At 42.7% G+C, this 16468-nt stretch overlaps 1 protein-coding gene across 5 annotated transcripts in view; it reads right to left on the bottom strand.

Moving 5' to 3' along the window:
• Positions 1-16468, bottom strand: part of LOC118403184 (G patch domain-containing protein 8-like) — a 186424-nt gene continuing 169956 nt past the window's right edge. For 4 of the 5 annotated variants that reach the window (XM_035801745.1, XM_035801748.1, XM_035801746.1 and 1 more), the window contains 3 exons: positions 12212-12342; positions 1118-6397; positions 1-843 (listed from right to left, as the gene is read on the bottom strand). In XM_035801745.1, coding sequence (XP_035657638.1) covers positions 438-843; positions 1118-6397; positions 12212-12342 — 5817 coding nt within the window. In that variant the 3' untranslated portion in view covers positions 1-437. The remainder of the gene's footprint in view (positions 844-1117; positions 6398-12211; positions 12343-16468) is intronic. The other variant, XM_035801744.1, reaches the window with a different exon arrangement.

A 16468-nucleotide genomic window follows, 5' to 3' on the forward strand; every position in this document is an offset into this window, starting at 1 on the left:
ATAGTTTCAAATTGTTGCCAAGTACTAGTAATACATGTTAGTAACTCCTTAACAAACCTTACGCAACCAAACCTATTGTATTCTATTGTACTGTATTGTATCAGCATCATTTGTGATCTGTACTTATTAAATATATGGGCACCATAGCATATGGATACCTTATTAAGTCTAAGAGCTAATATCAAAGTAAATATCAAACAAAACAAACTTTCAACAGACAGATACCAGACTGGCCCGAGTAGGTGAAATACAAACAGTGAAGTGATACATGCACTAGTCAGTACTAAAGAATATCAGTAAATGAAGGACTCAAATATGGATTTCTGGGCATTTCAGTTCTTGGTTAAGCTTTCCCAAATACACATACTCAAAACTCATATTGTAATTCAGTGAGCAGCATGTATGATTTATGTGAAACTGTAATGAGAAGAGTTGACTTAAGTCCCAGGAGGGGGAGGTTCGTCTTTAGTAAGGGCAAGCCTTGGTTGGCGCAATGGGATGGGGGCATGCCTCATGGGTGGGGGCAGGGTGCCTCCGAAGGGCATTCCCGGGGGAGGGGGGAGCACAGGAGGGGGCAGGAACCCAGGGGGAGGTACAGGGACAGGGGGTAAAGCGGACACATACATGGGAGGAGGAGGGGCTTGGTACCCAGAGAACGAAAAAGGTGGTGCAGTGAGTGGAGGGAGAGGAGGGGCTGAAGGGGGTTGTGAGATGACTTGTGGCTGCTGCTGAGGCTGTGGTGGGGGGTTGTGCAGCTGCTGCCGCTCGTGCTGCTGCTCCTTCTGTTTCTGCTGGAGTTCCAGCTGCTTCTGGATGTGCAGCTGTGCCTGCTCCTGCAACCTCCTATGGAAATACATAGATACAAAACTTCATAAAAACTTTTCGCGGTCGCGGTTTTTGTGAGGCAGTCTTACCGCAAAACCACTGCGTACATTTTTCCATTGCAGTATGTGACTACAGTATATGGCACTAGCATGACCTTAAAACCACTGCGAACACTCAACTTTCCCACTAATGCGAAATTAAATCTAGCAAACTTAAATGCATTTACAATAAGTGAAAATACTTGGTTGATGTAAAAGTGTCATCAAAGAGGACAGGACATAAACTCTCTTACCTGTATTTGTCCATCTCCTCAGGTGAGATAGCTGGAACTTTGGCCTGGCCGACACTCTCTTCTTTCTTGTCCTGCTCTTTGTTCTCCTTTGTGACGTCTTGGCTTGGTTCCTTCCGTACGTCTGGTCGGACGATTCTTGGCGTCTGGTTCATGGTGAAGGAGATCTTGCCGGCACCTCCCTCAGCTCGAGAAGCATCCATGACAGAGGCATCAGTAGGAAGGAAGCTGTTTCCAGCCATCTCTTCAGTTGGAAGCTCTTCCAGTTTAAAGATGGCTTCAGCAACATCATCCTTCTTCCCTGTCACTGGTGACACAGCTTCCTTTTTTATCATCATCTTCTTGACAAGGGGAATCTTCCCGATGATGGGAAGAACGGCTTTCTTTTCCAGAGATGGAGGTAATTTTGGACCAAAGTAGCCGGCAGGAGGGTTCTTCAGCTTTATCCCAGCCCGAACGGCTGCATCTGCCGTTTCGTCGGAGGCACTTTTCTTGTTCCTGGCCTTCTGGAGGAGCTGTTTGGCGATGGCTGCCATGGCTTCGTTGTGAGGTCTGTCCACTGGGGATGTAACTTCTTTGCTGTTGGGTTCACTCTTGATCAGAGTAGTGGGTACTGAAACTGTCTCGGGTACATCTTCGATTGTTTGTTGTGAGGACAGCGTAGTACTTCTGTTTGCCTGATGGTGAGAGTCATCCCTTTCTCTGCTCCTTGAGTCGTCGCGTTTTTCAGAGTTCTCTCGACTCGGGCGTCTATTGTTGATGCTTCTGGATCTCCTTGGAGAGTAGCGGGAAGACTTTCGTGAGTGTCTTGAGTAGCTCCTGTCTGAGCTGTACCTGTCTTCACTGTCCGAGTAGTGCCGTTTGTGTCCTCGCCTTGCATGATGTTTGTTGTAGTCACTGTGTTCCCCTGATGTGGAGTAGTCTGAGGATGAATGGCGAGTGTGCCTCCTCCGATTCCTCCTGTCACTGTGCCTGTCACGCGACCTCCTGTGTCGCTCTTCAGAGCTGTAAGAATAGCTGTCTGTGTAGTCCCTTGGCTGTCGTTTGTAACCTTCATCCCTTTCAGAGTAGCTGTTGTAGGAATAGTTTCTTCTGCCGTGACGTTCATCCTCCTTACTTCTCCACCTGTTACCTCCATGGTCAGAGCCACTGCCTTCATTGCTGGAATACTCTGAAGAGGAGTACTTCCGATATGACTGATGTTTTTCCTTCTCCTCACTCGGGCTGTGCCTGCTACTCCTGCTCTGTCTCTCAGAGGTTTCATTCGTTCTTTCAAAATTGTTTTCAGACCTCCTTGAAGGCCTGTCTTCCCTTGTCACAAAGTTTCCCTTCACTTGCGTTCTTTCCAGCCTGTCCTTTAGATGGTGCTTCTCACTTTTCCTCCCATACTCGGACTCACTGGAGTTGCTGTGACGTCTTGCCCTGCTGTTGTCTGTGTCCTCACTTTTACGGCTTGACCTCTCTTTGTCCTTTCCTCCTTTAGTATGCTCCACCTTTGCTGAGTGTTTCTCCCTATACTTTTTGCCCCCATCAGATGACTGACTGCTCCTTGAGGAGGACCTTGTTCTATTCAATGACTTACTACCTTCTTTGGTGTCTTCTTTGGATTTTCTTGACATTTTGCTGCTGTGAGAATGTTTCTCGTCTTCCGAGTCTTCTTGTTGGCTTTCTGACTCAGACTTTGTCTGTATCTTTCTTCTGTGAACCTGCTTCTCACCATTTTTGGAAGACTTTTCCCTTCCTTTCTTCCTCTGTAACTTTTGGCTGCTGCTTTCTGCAACAAGTGGTGAGGAAGACGTTCCTTTATGTTTCCCTCCTGTTTTAAGGGCAACTTTGGCTTTCTGTGTTGGAGGACTTTTATCAGCTTTTGTGGGGGAAGCTTTCTTGCTTTTGTTCTTACTCATCTGCTCTGGCTCACTCTCGTCAGTTCCAGACTTTTCTGAGGCACTTGAGCTTTCAGAATGACTTTCCCACTTAGATTTGATCAGTTTGCTGACCATGCGATGGCTGTCTTCCTTTGTCGTACCCTTTTTGTGTTTGTGTTTTGGCTTGTCTGCCTGCTCTGTGTTATGCTGGTGTTTCTTTGACCTGTGTTGCTTATGTGAAAGCGTAGGGGGGAGTGCTGCTCCAAAGTAATCATCCTCTTCTGTGTCTTCACTATCATCAGCCGAATCTGCAGTTTTGACTTTCTTTGATTTAGCTTTTTTAGACTTCCTTGGTCTTGGCGACGAGGCTTCAGCTGCTGAACTTTCCTCTGAGGAACCATCTGACTCTGTTTTAACTTCTTCTTCCGTGGCCTTCTTTGACTTCTTCTTTGTGCTTTGCCTCCTGCTTTTATCAGTGTTTTTGTCCTCTTCCGAAATAGATTCCTCTGAGGGACTCCTTTGCTCTCGAGATCTCTTTGCCTTCTTCTTCTCTCTGGACCTACCATGATGTGATGAGGTGTGTGGTGGATCTTCCTGGGGTTCTTCCTTCTGTTTGTGGGATTTCTTCTTCTTGTTTCTCCTGGTTGACACTGTTTCTACATTTTGAGGCACTTCTTGTTTAGGGGAATGCTTTCGCTGCATAGTTTCATCTTGCGAGGAATCCTCCTCAGACAGTGGGGAAGAGTCTGTTTTTCTTGATCGCTTCTTTTTCTTACTGCTCTTCTTTGATTTCTTACTTTTGGCAGAGTTGTCAACGGAAGTCTTTTGCTTTATCTTAGCTGTGTGTCTTTCTTTACCCCTTCGTTTAGCTTGGCTTTGTAGAACAGCCTCTTCTTTTCCCTCCTCTTCAGATTCTGATTCCGAACCACTTTCTGAAGAATCCTTTTCCACAACCACTTTTGGCCTCTTCGCCTTCCTGGATGATGTCTTCTCTTTGACCACTTTGTCCTTTCTCTTGTACTTCCTTTTCCTGCTTTTCTTCTCTTCCTCGTACAGAGACTCCTCAGACTCAGATGCTTCAGACTCCTGGGTTATTTGTCCCTTCTGGTGTTTTTTCTCTGGTCGCTCATTGCTAGAGCTGATCTCATCCCTCCCTACGGACATATTGTCATCTTCTACATCTGACTCAGACTCTGATGATGATGACTCCGGGCTTGGCAGTTTTATGTGCCTTTCTCGGTGTCTACTACCCTTTTGCTGCTTCTTCTTCCTTGCAGGCACCTTCTCTTGGCATTCATCATCTGAACTTTCATCTGTGTCACTGGGTGATTTCCGCCTCCTCGAGCCCTTCTTCTTTTTACTTTTCTTGGCATGTTTCCTGTTCAACTCCTCCCCATCTCTTCTCCTCTTCCTTCCATCATCAGAACTTTCTGACCCAGAACTGTGATGTTTCTTCCCATTTTTCCCGACAGTGCCCTTGGAAGAGTTGCTGCCATTTTTCTGCGAAGTGGAAGACCTGTTGTTGCCATTTCCGTTTCCCTGTTGTGAGTGGCTGTTTCGATCCCCGCTGGACGTCTTGCCTTCCCCATCAACAGCTTCATCCCTGCTTCCATTGCCGGAGGCAGGTGCTACGTCTTCTGTACCAGCCTTGTTTGAACTTTTCTTGGGAGATGTGCTTGGCCTTTGCTTAGGAATGAATTGCTGAGGCACCAACAGACTTGGAGAACCTCCTGCAATGGCAGCAGTGAGGCCTGGTTTGGGCTGAGATGGTTTGACAACATTCGGTGGTGGTTTTAAAGGCCAGGCATGGGGGACAGGAGGTTTTTGCCTGTTTGATGTATTCCGCTTTACCTGAACACTTCTTACAGCCCACTCCTCCTGTTGGTCACTACACCACCCAGGCTCAGTGTAAGGGTACCAACCACGATTTAAAGCACTTGGAGAGTTGGAACCGTCCGAGCGGAAGTCCTTCTGATCATATAAGGCATCGATGATGGACTGAAGATCTGCAGAATGTGGCGTTGTGTCTTCTTCAGGGTGCTGGCTACTGTCAGGTCCTGCATTGGTCAGTGCACGAAACTCAAAGTGAAGAGGATTACAGCTGTAGGACAAGACAGGTGAAGTCTTTGTGAAGTGGATCATCTCTGCCGGCCACTGCAAGACTGTGTCGTCTTTGCTGACAACATCAACAAAGCTTGGCTTCCCTTCTTTGGCAGGGACCTCTGAGGAACTGTCCAGCTTGGAAGGGATTCCTTGAGACAGCTCTTTTTTCAAAGGGCTTGGCTTCCTGGAAATCATTGTGCAGCTTGGATGAGAGCCATTTGAATTTTTTGAAAGGCTGTTTCCATTTCTGTTTGATGTAGTAACTTCTCTATGCTGGTAACTGGTGTCCTTTGATTCCTGTTTCACATGCACAGCTATCTCCTGTTCACCAGAGCTGATAGTTGTGTCATTTTTCTCACATCCAACATCAGTGTCATCACATTTCTGAGTCCTTGACTCTTCCAAAAGTTCTTTGTTGCTGCTTTCTTCTGTGTCTACAAGAACGTTATTGTTGTCAGATTTCTGCTCGTAGGCACCGTTTTTCTTTTTCTTCCTCCGGACAGTCTCAACCAGGCCCGTGTCTTTATTGAGTATGATGTGATCATTTGATTTGATGAAAATCATGAAGGGCCAGCGAGGCTTGACCGTACAGTGCGCAGGAGGGAAGTAATGATAGTACTCCCTCTCTCCATCATCCTCTTCCTCCTTTTTCACCCTTCTCCTTTTCCTCACATCTTTCTCATCCTTCTTATCAGCTTCTTCATTTTTTTCCTTCTTTGGCACTTCTGTAGGAGGAGGCAGGGCAGACATTTTCTTCTTCTGACCAGTGGGATTCTCCTCCTCACTGTCGTCTCCATTCTCTTCTGCATTGTCTCCAAAGACAGAAGCCAGCTGTATCTTTGTGCTCGCCTTCTTCTTTACAATACTGAAGGAGAATCCCGGTTTGGGAGACATGGATGCGCCTTGTCCGACACTTGAGCCACCGTTAGGATGGCTGTTACTGAACGTCTCCAGCCTTTTCTTGGCAAGAGCTTTTCCTAGCAGCGACATTGCAGAAGTCTCTATCTGCCTCATTTCTTCCTCATCTTCGGGAGGTGGTGGGGGAGGAGGGGCCTCCTCAGGGGGTGGGGGGAGTGGCTCGGGGGGAAGGGGTGGCGCAGGAGGTCCTGGTATTGGGGTGTCCATCATCGGTGTTGGCTCGGGTTCAGGAGATGGCACGTCCATGTCTACCTCTTCGTTATCTGTCAGGTCGTCGTTGTCAAGTTCTGGGGGCGGAACGCTGTGCCACGATTGGTTCTCCTTCGGCGAGCCGTCTGACCCTCCAACTTCCACAAACCCGCTCTTGAACATCCCTCCTGCTGCTGATCCACCGCTTCTGGGGACAACATAAAAAGAAGGATTACAATAGAGTCCTGATGTATACGACTACACAGCACCATACGTTATCATCCTGATGACTACTTTTCCAGCACGGCACAAAATTACTGACATCATTGACACAGATATATTGTAGGGACAGAGAAAGTAATCACATAAAGTGCATCACAGAATGCTTAGAGTTCAGCCATTAGATCAATATTGTAAAGGACAAGTAACTTAGAATACACAATGGAGGAGAAAGACTGTCTCTTCTGATATACACATGTACCTTCCAGGATGTTAGTTGCAAAGGAACTTAAACCTACAGATGAGGATTGTACACACGGTTAAGTATTATGATTTCACAATTAGGAAACACATATTTTTTTGTGGGTTTTTGTAGATTCTTATTGTGGAGAAAGTGCTCAGTAGTCAGCATTAGGGCTGGGTATCGGTACAGCGTACCGGTACAAAACCGGTTTTTCTTATTGGACCGGTCCAGAAAAACCGGACCTGAAAAAATCAGGTGGACCGGATGTTGGACCGATTAAAAAATTAACAGATTATTTTATCAGGCATTCACATGTTTTGGCGCTTGCAGGTGGAAGAAAATAACAAGAGTGAAGTAGAGTAAAGTTTATAGTAATTTCTACCAAGTTTTACAGCCGATCATACAGGTGCAGTTAGCGTTGAAGGATTTTAAAACGCCAGTGTAAGTCTAATACTCCACCCAACTGATCTCTTTGTAGTGAAATGGACCATTGGTATGAGTCATACTGAATCAGGTCCAGGTTCAGGTCCGGACCTGGACCTGATCCTTTGGACCTGAACCGGACCTGGACCTGAATTTTCTGTACCGGTACCCAGCCCTAGTCAGCATACAATGTATGATATACATTTGTACTAGCCTGCAAGATCGCTTGACAATTAGTTTTCAACAAGCATTTGTTATGCTTTTTTTTGGTACAAGCTGTACAAGCACCTACATAACTGCCTATCATGACAGAACTACGACTTGACTCAACAAATTCTGACTAGGTTAAAATGCATGACATTCTACAGCATATCCTTAAGAAACCCAAATTCAACTACAGCATTTTTTGTTAACTAAGATCTCCATACAAAACCAAACCACTCCGTTTTAAAAGTTTATGGGTAAATTGGCAAAATTCCATTCGCAAGCCAAAGGTAAAACAATATGGCGAGATAACTGGAAGAAGATGTATTAGTCAGCCCCTTATCTATTAGTCATTCATTCATTCATGTGTCTCCTCTTGCTCAGAGTTCAGTGGCCTGCATCCCTATAAAGAGATGGTTATGGGGCCTTTGTTGAGAAAGTAGAGAAATTTTACAGTCTATCAAAGATCTAGAAGTTATGTGTTCATCAATGGCAATTTCATCCAAAGGACAATCCCCTTGTAATGTAATACCCTCTCCTGTGATGCAACTAAACTTGGACTGCTCTATAATCAATGAAATGGAGATTATCTCTCTTTGAAAGACCAATAATTACAACGCGATCGATCTCCTCACAACCGAAAAGTAACACTTACTTGGCTAGGGTTATGCTGATCAATGTTACTAATTTCCGCACGCGTCCATAATTCACATTTTTGCGAGGGAAATTTGTGGAAGAGTTTGGCGGGGGCGCCGCTACACACGCAGATCAATGGGTCTAATTTCCGTCCCGTTACATCATTTAACATCCGCTGGACAGACATACGAGGGGAAGGCCAAAGAGGGGCCGTAAATCTCGCCAAGGACTCTAACTCCATCCAAGCGCGACAAATTTTCACTCAGAACTAACAATCATTTTCCCTCTACTGACGACTTGGTGGGAGTGTAACAACAGGCAGGCTAACAATCCTTTAACGTTTGCCCTTTTGTCAGACTGTGTTTATGTTACAACTCCTCCTCCTACAAGCTGCTGTATGTGTGTCATTTTCCAGGGAAGCATCATCACCATCTATCATGTAGGTGGGCAAGGGACTCCAGCATTCCATTTTCCGCCCACAATCAGTCACACCTGCATACTCGACTGTGCCGCTTTTCAATTAAGCGGAAAAGGCAATCTTCGCACAGTCACAGAAGAGGGACGGTTGGTGGAAAGGTTATGTAGAGTGCAGATGTATTGAAGCGCTACAATTCAGTAAGAATGACAGAGAGGGCCACTTACAGACATGAACTGAGGAAAAAGCTATTGGGGAAAGTAGTCCCAAATAAAATCATGTTTGGGAACAGAAATGCCCAGCAGATTCAATTAAGGTTCTAACACACAACGTACAGACAGGAAGAAATGGGACTTTAGAAGACTGCCAAATGTTGGTGTTTTACATGTCACTGTTGAAAAAAGTGTCAAAATGTCTGATGAAAACTGCTGATAGATAAGCCTGACATACATGTAATCATTTTGTGACAAAGAATTTGTGATTTCTACCACTTGTCTTGAAATGGAAATTTAGTAGTGGAAAAAGTTCATTGAATGGGTGAAACCAGTGCTAACTCTGAATTGGTTGTTGGGATGATCCTTCCACAAAACTTTTGTCAGTATGATACCCCAAAAGTTCAAGTTTAATGTATTTATCTATCAGGTTTATTCTTGTTACCTCCATGAAATGTCATGGAATGGAGGTTATATTTTCTGTTATGTGTCTCTGTCTGTGTAGATGATTACTCAAGAACGGCTGGATGGATTGGTTTCATACTTGTTGTGTTGGTGGGGTGTGATGAAAGTTCGAATCGATGAGATTTTGGGAGCTGTATCTGTCGTTATAATCGATGTAATAATATCAGAAATCACCCCTATATTTGAGATATATTGGTACAGGCATCGTGCTTTATGTGTTTGTTAATGGGCTTAGCTCCAAGCAGATGGTGAGGTGACAGCTGTTTGGGGAACCCCGAGTCTTTTTAATATGATAATTAGTTTTATTTATGTCTGCTTAGGATATCATGGAGATGTGAAGCGTAAGTATAATTGTAAGAAGTTGAGGTACATTTAACGATAATGCTTAACAGGTATGGATGTCTCACATACTGTACTGCTGATTTGAGTGATATGGTGATTAAAATGCCATTAGGTCCTCTCATCTGGGTTGGGTGTCAGAAGTTTTATGGGCGATACAGATGTTCTGATTTTGTTACAATAAGGGACAGTTGTTAGTTGTCTCTTTCGTAGCCAATGGTACTTGTTTTTTAGCAGACGGGGTTGGCGCCAAGTATTCATCTTACAGTTGGTGTAGGGCTGTCAGAGGAAAGTGTGCATTTCGTTTTTGTACCGTGTGAACTGCTGATGTTATGACATATTGGTGGAAAATCAAATCACCATCTGACTAAAGTTGGCCACATCCCTTCTTCTTTCTGAGTTTCCCAACTTCCTCCCACCACACAGCTCTGAGGCACATAGTCGAACCTCAATAATGCTGACAACCTTAGACATTTTAAATGCCAAACATCAAGCTTAAGGAACACCACTCTACCATATGCTGTCGACCTCTTAAACGCACATTACACAATTAAGTGTCACATTTTGATAATTACTAATCAGATGGACATCCTCTGTGTCATTAAATAAATACACCACTACTTTCCCATGGCATTTATATTATATAACCATTACTCTCAAATACAACCGACTATAAACATACATACCATCCACAAAAAAGCAATAAATTTTTCATGGAGGTATGAGGTCCCCGAACTCTAGTTATCATTGAAGAGCACAAGTTACTTTGTCAAATTGTTTCGAAGTGTCCAATCCTAGTACCAATACCTGATAATACATCTAGGCAGTCCTCCAGACAGATTGGCAAAGAAACGACACTGGAAATGATCCAAAACTTGGAGGTTATGCATATTCCATCACAGCATATTTGCCCGGTAGGCAAAGTTAACAACATCATCACAAATGACGAAGTTTCCAATAAGGAGTTTGGGGATGAAATCATAGCTACCTCATCAAAACTATATTTACACAAATTGCCAATCGAAAAGCTAATGTGCAATTATAAAGTTGACTTTTAGAACACTTAAGATTCAAATCATACCTTCCAACATACTTAGGTTGGAAAATATGCATTTTACCATTTATATAGTGATAAAAAAAGTTACTGCCTAGAATATCATATGCTGAAAAAGAATAGATGCCCTTCACTTGAATAAAACATGTTTCCCATAAAGAACGACTGTATCTTACTCCTGGCATTAACAATGTGTAACATGAGTTTATGGGACAAAGGAAATGGTGCAGGTAATGATAAAGCTAACGCAGTGGTGCTGAGGTGGGTTATAGCTTCAGGGATGTCTTTAAACCACTATTTACTATCTACAATTCACCAGACTCTAGCAGATGGAAATAACCTATTTTTACTGCTTACTTATTTACAGTTACCGTTCAACCTTTCCCCGTAACTCCACCAAGTAATATTTTTTACCATAAATGGCTTATTGTCTACATGTATGTCTTCTCAAACCAATAGCCTATTTGACACTTTGAATACAATGCTGCAACGGTCACCATCCACTCTGTAGTTATGAGCCGAAAGTGGTTCTGCCTTTAAACCTTGGCTCAAACGATGCGTGCAGCATTTGTGTCGCACTGGCACAATGGTTGCATGAGGGGGTTATAATGCGTAACGGTGTGGAGTAATTGCTCTTGCATTATAGAGAACGAACAGAGATAGCTGCCTGCCATTTTGTAATGTAACACCGCTTTGTGTGAATGTCAGAGACAGGAATAAAGAGCCATCCCATACTGGAAGTTAAAACGGCATGGCTCAGTAACTTAGAGACAGAAATGGCATGGGCATTGTGTGAAACATGACCAACCAATGTCCATATAAAGAATCATTTCTGGATGTTTCTTTTCACAGCTTCTATAGTTAAAATATCATTGTCAAAATATAGTATGACATTGTTGCTTGAACAAGGAAAAAAAATGTCCCCATTTTCCCCATCCAAGACCTAAACAAACTTTTTTGTTTTGAATTTTTCATCTTCTTCATGACGCTAAAATTTACATCTTCCTCAGTCTGCAAACTTTAAAGAAGGGTAAAGATGTTTCCACTGTTTGCTGGTTGCCTGGATTCCAGAATCATTATGACTACAAAACAGTTTTTCAACATATATTTTAGAAAGTTAATCCCTCGAACACTTCTCAATGTATCTGGTACATGTAGTTCCTGTATCCGTTTCAATAGTCAACCACACCCTTGTACATGTACTACAGCAGAGGGCTAGTCCACTGGCAGTGGGTTGGTCAAAAAGTGTTAAGTCTTCGTATTGCAGTCTTCTTGGAATTCAAGCGACCAAACAACCAGATTGTTTTACGTAGTGTCAGCATTTGGTCGTATACAGAAGTGCCAAGAAGTTTGCCCGACATTTCTATTGAGTGATGGCTGGTGCGCCCTGACGTAAATGGCCTCCTTGATCCCTCTCACAAAGCAGTACTGCTAAGTGTCAAGTACAAGAGGCCATCTTGACATGTCTCAGTACAAGAGGCCATCTTTATGTGTCTCAGAACAAGAGGCCATCTTTATGTGTCTCAGTACAAGAGGCCATCTTTATGTGTCTCAGTACAAGAGGCCATCTTTATGTGTCTCAGAACAAGAGGCCATCTTTATGTGTCTCAGTACAAGAGGCCATCTTTATGTGTCACAGTACAAGAGACCATCTTTATGTGTCACAGTACAAGAGGCCATCTTTATGACACTGTCACAGTACAAGAGGCCATCTTTATGTGTCACAGTACAAGAGGCCATCTTGATGTGTTTCAGTACAAGATGCCAACTTTATGTGTCTCAGTACAACAGACTATCTTGACGTGTCTCACCTTTTTGCCTGAGCTCTCTGCTCTGCCAGCTCATGCAGCCTCCTCATCTCCTTCTCTCTCTTCTTCTCCTCCTTCCTCCATTTGGAGCTGACGTTCCGGCCAAATTCCCGCGCTTTCAGGTCTTTCAGTCTCTGCAATGGGAACAACATTGTTTATCCATCTTTGAGTAACTGTTTCCTTTAAATGTCTAAATTGCCTTGCAAGTAAGTAACAAATCACACACTGAAATATCACACACTAAAATTGGGGTTTTCAAAGTAAAATATTCTTCTGACAAACTCACACACACACATGCACCCATGTAAACAAACCACACACACACACACACACACACAAATACAACAGAAACGCACATATCCTAATTAGTCCTACACATTGAAATTCTACCGAAAAAGGCTGTTCTTTGTAACAAATAGTCTTATATCCCATGGAGTTCCTAATGTCTTGATTATAACTTAAGCTAGGTTTTAAAACATTCTGCCAAAATGAAAGCAGACAAACTTCCCAGATAACAAAATAAATGTCCACACAAATGTCATTCGAGGAAAATGCTGGAAACACTATCAATAAGACAATCCATGGTACATTTAATAAAGCTTTCTGACACATTGAAATATACTAATAGCATCTGATAGTGACAGTCAGATTTGTCAAAGCTTTCCAAGAATAAGAGATGCACTAGACAAGCTAAGTTGTCTCTTCCTGATGCACTGTTGAAAGTCAGTGAAATATGGTCCCAAATGCGACATACTGACATTGATTCCTTACTCAAGCTTCTGCTACAAGTGGGGAAGGCATGCAAACATATAACACTATGGATGACACATGCAGCAGGACGGAAAAAAACTTTCAAGGTACTATAGGGAAAATTTGTAGATATCATCAAAAGTATAAAAGGAAGATTTTCCAAATCCTGGTATGAAAATTCTTAGAGTTAGACATAAAATAACAAAATACTGCAATAGTTTAAATTCTACGTCTGTCAGTGCAAGTCAGGCATGCAGAAAGTACATAATTTTTTTCACATATCTGGGCACAAAAAGATTAAAGCGTAGTAACTTGTTTCACTATACAGTAGAAGCCAGTTAATTGCACAACGGATTAATACACGCTTCTGTTAACTGCATGGAATCCCCAAATCCCAAACTGGTGCAGTCCAGCTGAATAACTTCGCATTATTGCACCATCCGGATAATTGCACAAAATTCACTAGTAAATAGGCCGTGCAATTAAGTGGCTTTTACTGTATTACAGTTGGAAGAAAAACCAAAGAGGTCTTATGCTTACTCAGTACTGTCATCTAATAGACTTACATTGCCTGAGTGGGATTTGTGGACAGCCATACCCCAAGCATGTTGGAATCCTCACAATACTTATTGAGAAGAGTAGGGGTCTAGGCTAGTCTTATGCGATGCATTAATTGTGCAAAACTGGTGTGGTATGCTGCAAGGCAGTTTACCACTTATGCAGTAGAAAAGTCACACAGCTTGGCAGCTTTACTACTTATACAATAGAAAAGTCACACAGCTAGGCAGCTTTACCACTTATACAATAGAAAACTCACACAGCTTGGCAGCTTTACTACTTATACAATAGAAAAGTCACACAGCTTGGCAGCTTGCACTCCTAATGTGCTGAGAAAGCTTTTCCTGGAGTTAGACAGCAGACAAGGGAACAGCATGAGGAGGATGGCTTAACTTGGATTAACCACAGCGTGGATGAATCAATATCGAAGTCATCACTGGGTTAAGATAGGTGGGCCCTTAGCCAAACAAAGGAAATGGCATCTAAGTCCGCCATTACTCTAGAGGACACAGGTAATCTTCTCTAAAGTAATGAGTCTTGACTCTCGATAAGCACCCTTAGACAGTTACAGTCTTTCACCTCAAGACAGAGGCACTTTCTTTGTACAGCTAATGGCCAAGACAATACCCGGAGCTTCTTACTAAAAGCCATATTGATCAGACCGGTGCAATTAAGCCTACCTTGTCCCTGCAGACCCAGTGTCCTCTCATAATGTCTCACTACCATATTGGAAATCCATAGGCGCGGTGCAAGTGGAAAGTGCCGAAGCGGAAGAAAACATGGCCCGGATATTGCGAGGAAAGTCACCGGAGCTTGACTAACGCAGTTGTTTTGGCTGAGATTGCAGAACAGGGAGCTGGCAGCAACTGGTGGTATAATCACTTACGGGATGAAATATCTGATGCATGATTTATGAATGATCCGAATGTGATTCAATGTTCTAATACTGTTCAGACACACACCATGCAAAGTACACGCAGCATACATGACTCAGTGATTGGCGACCCTTTGTCTGCACCAAGAGTGTGATGGTTCAAATGACACTGACCGACCAACCAAGGGTTAAACTTGGTATACAATGTTCTACACTAGTACTGTTAAATAGATTTTGAAAATACACCAGGTCTAGCAGCATACATTTCCCAGTGGCTGGCAATCCTACTTCTATACCAGAAGTTTTGGAGTTTGAATCAAACTGACTGACCAATGAAGTGACCAAGAACTACACCTGGTTTTAACCCCCTCATTGAGTCCTCTGGCTGGTGTAACTGACCAACCAACCAAGCAACAGTAAAATCTGGAATTCATTGTTCTAATACAGTAGCGGTTTAAACAGACACCACTTCTAGTAGCACACATTTTGCAAGTGGCTCAGTGGCTGCCAATCCTACTTCTATACCAGAAATCTGGGAGTTTGAACCCAACTGACTGACCAATTGATAACCAATCAACAGCTAAGCCTGGTATTAACTTCAGAATCTTATTAAGTCCTTTGGGTGGAGTAAAAGCTACAGCAACAGATAGTGAGAGTATAAGTCATCAGTCCACCACAGGTGAGTGCTATACTCTATCTTACACACCCATGTAGAGTAATTGACTCGGCCCACACACTATATGACTTGGGAGACCTCCCTCTCTCTTTAGAGTGATGCCGCATGATTGAGGGGAGTAAATCACTGCTCCCAGCAAAATGAAAACTCCCGGACACAAATGAAGACAAACGGATCGCCTCGAGGTGTCCCGCAATCGAAAATGTTGCCATGCATTTTTCATGGCATCTAAATCAACCAATCAATGGCAAAGGCAACTTCATCTTGGGTGTTTTCCTGCTACAGACATTATTATAGTAATCTTGTGTCATAATCTATCGTACCAAGGAAGGAAAGAAATTAATGTGAAATCTATCTATAAGCTACCTTTGAAATTATAATTATCAAATTTTATTAACTCTATCACAGTATCAGTATTATATTGTATCTATTTGACAGATCTGTTGCAGAATGAACTACATGTAATGTTCAGTGTATTTGAAAATATTGTTGAAAAGTAAAGCAGGAATTTCGTAGAAAACACAGATGATAATCATTGATGTAAAATATTGAGAGCAAATTACATGTAACAAAATCTACAGCTGCCAACAAGAAGCAATAAGTTGCATGCAAGACTCTTTTGCTGTTGTTAAAACAAAACAGCAACCATAGCAATATTTGTAATAAACTCTTTTGCCAACCTGGGATCTATTTTACATTACAATTTTGTATAACATAGGATTAGGATTAGAATGATTGCGCTTGTGACCTTAATTGTTATTACACCACCATTGTGAAAATGGACACTTAAACGATCCGCACTTAAGACAGGCCAGGCTATTTAAAGGCAAATGTATTTTTGCGTAATGGTTGACTTAAAGGCAGTGGTTAGCCCTAATGATGAACAATAGAACACAGTGGAAACTGAACTTTGTTGATGCCACAACTTGGCAGAGTAAGACTATAGCCCTTCAGAACTGTTTTGAGTTGGTCAATACATGTAGCATTATACAAAATTAAAAGGGTTCTACATTTGAATCTCATTGCTTGTATATTGTAACATCATATTCTCCATATATTATATTCATATGCTGAACACCATCCACACAAACATATAGAAGACAATCTGTACAAACCTATCCTTGGTGCTGAACAGACCATCCACACATACAGGGCACTGTTGCATAATAAAACCTTATGCAAAGCTGTCCTTGGTGCTAAACTCACCATCTACTCAAACAGACAGGACACTAATGCACAGCACAATCTCTACAAAGCCTTGTCCTTGGGGCTGAACATACCATCTACACAAACATACAGGGCACTGTTACACAGCACAATCTGTAAAAACACCTGTCCTTGGAGCTAAACACACCATAAAATCTACACAAACATACAGGGTACAATTACACCATACAGCCTG

Source organism: Branchiostoma floridae, chromosome 16 (genome assembly GCF_000003815.2).
Source record: "Branchiostoma floridae strain S238N-H82 chromosome 16, Bfl_VNyyK, whole genome shotgun sequence".
Lineage (NCBI taxonomy): Eukaryota > Metazoa > Chordata > Leptocardii > Amphioxiformes > Branchiostomatidae > Branchiostoma > Branchiostoma floridae.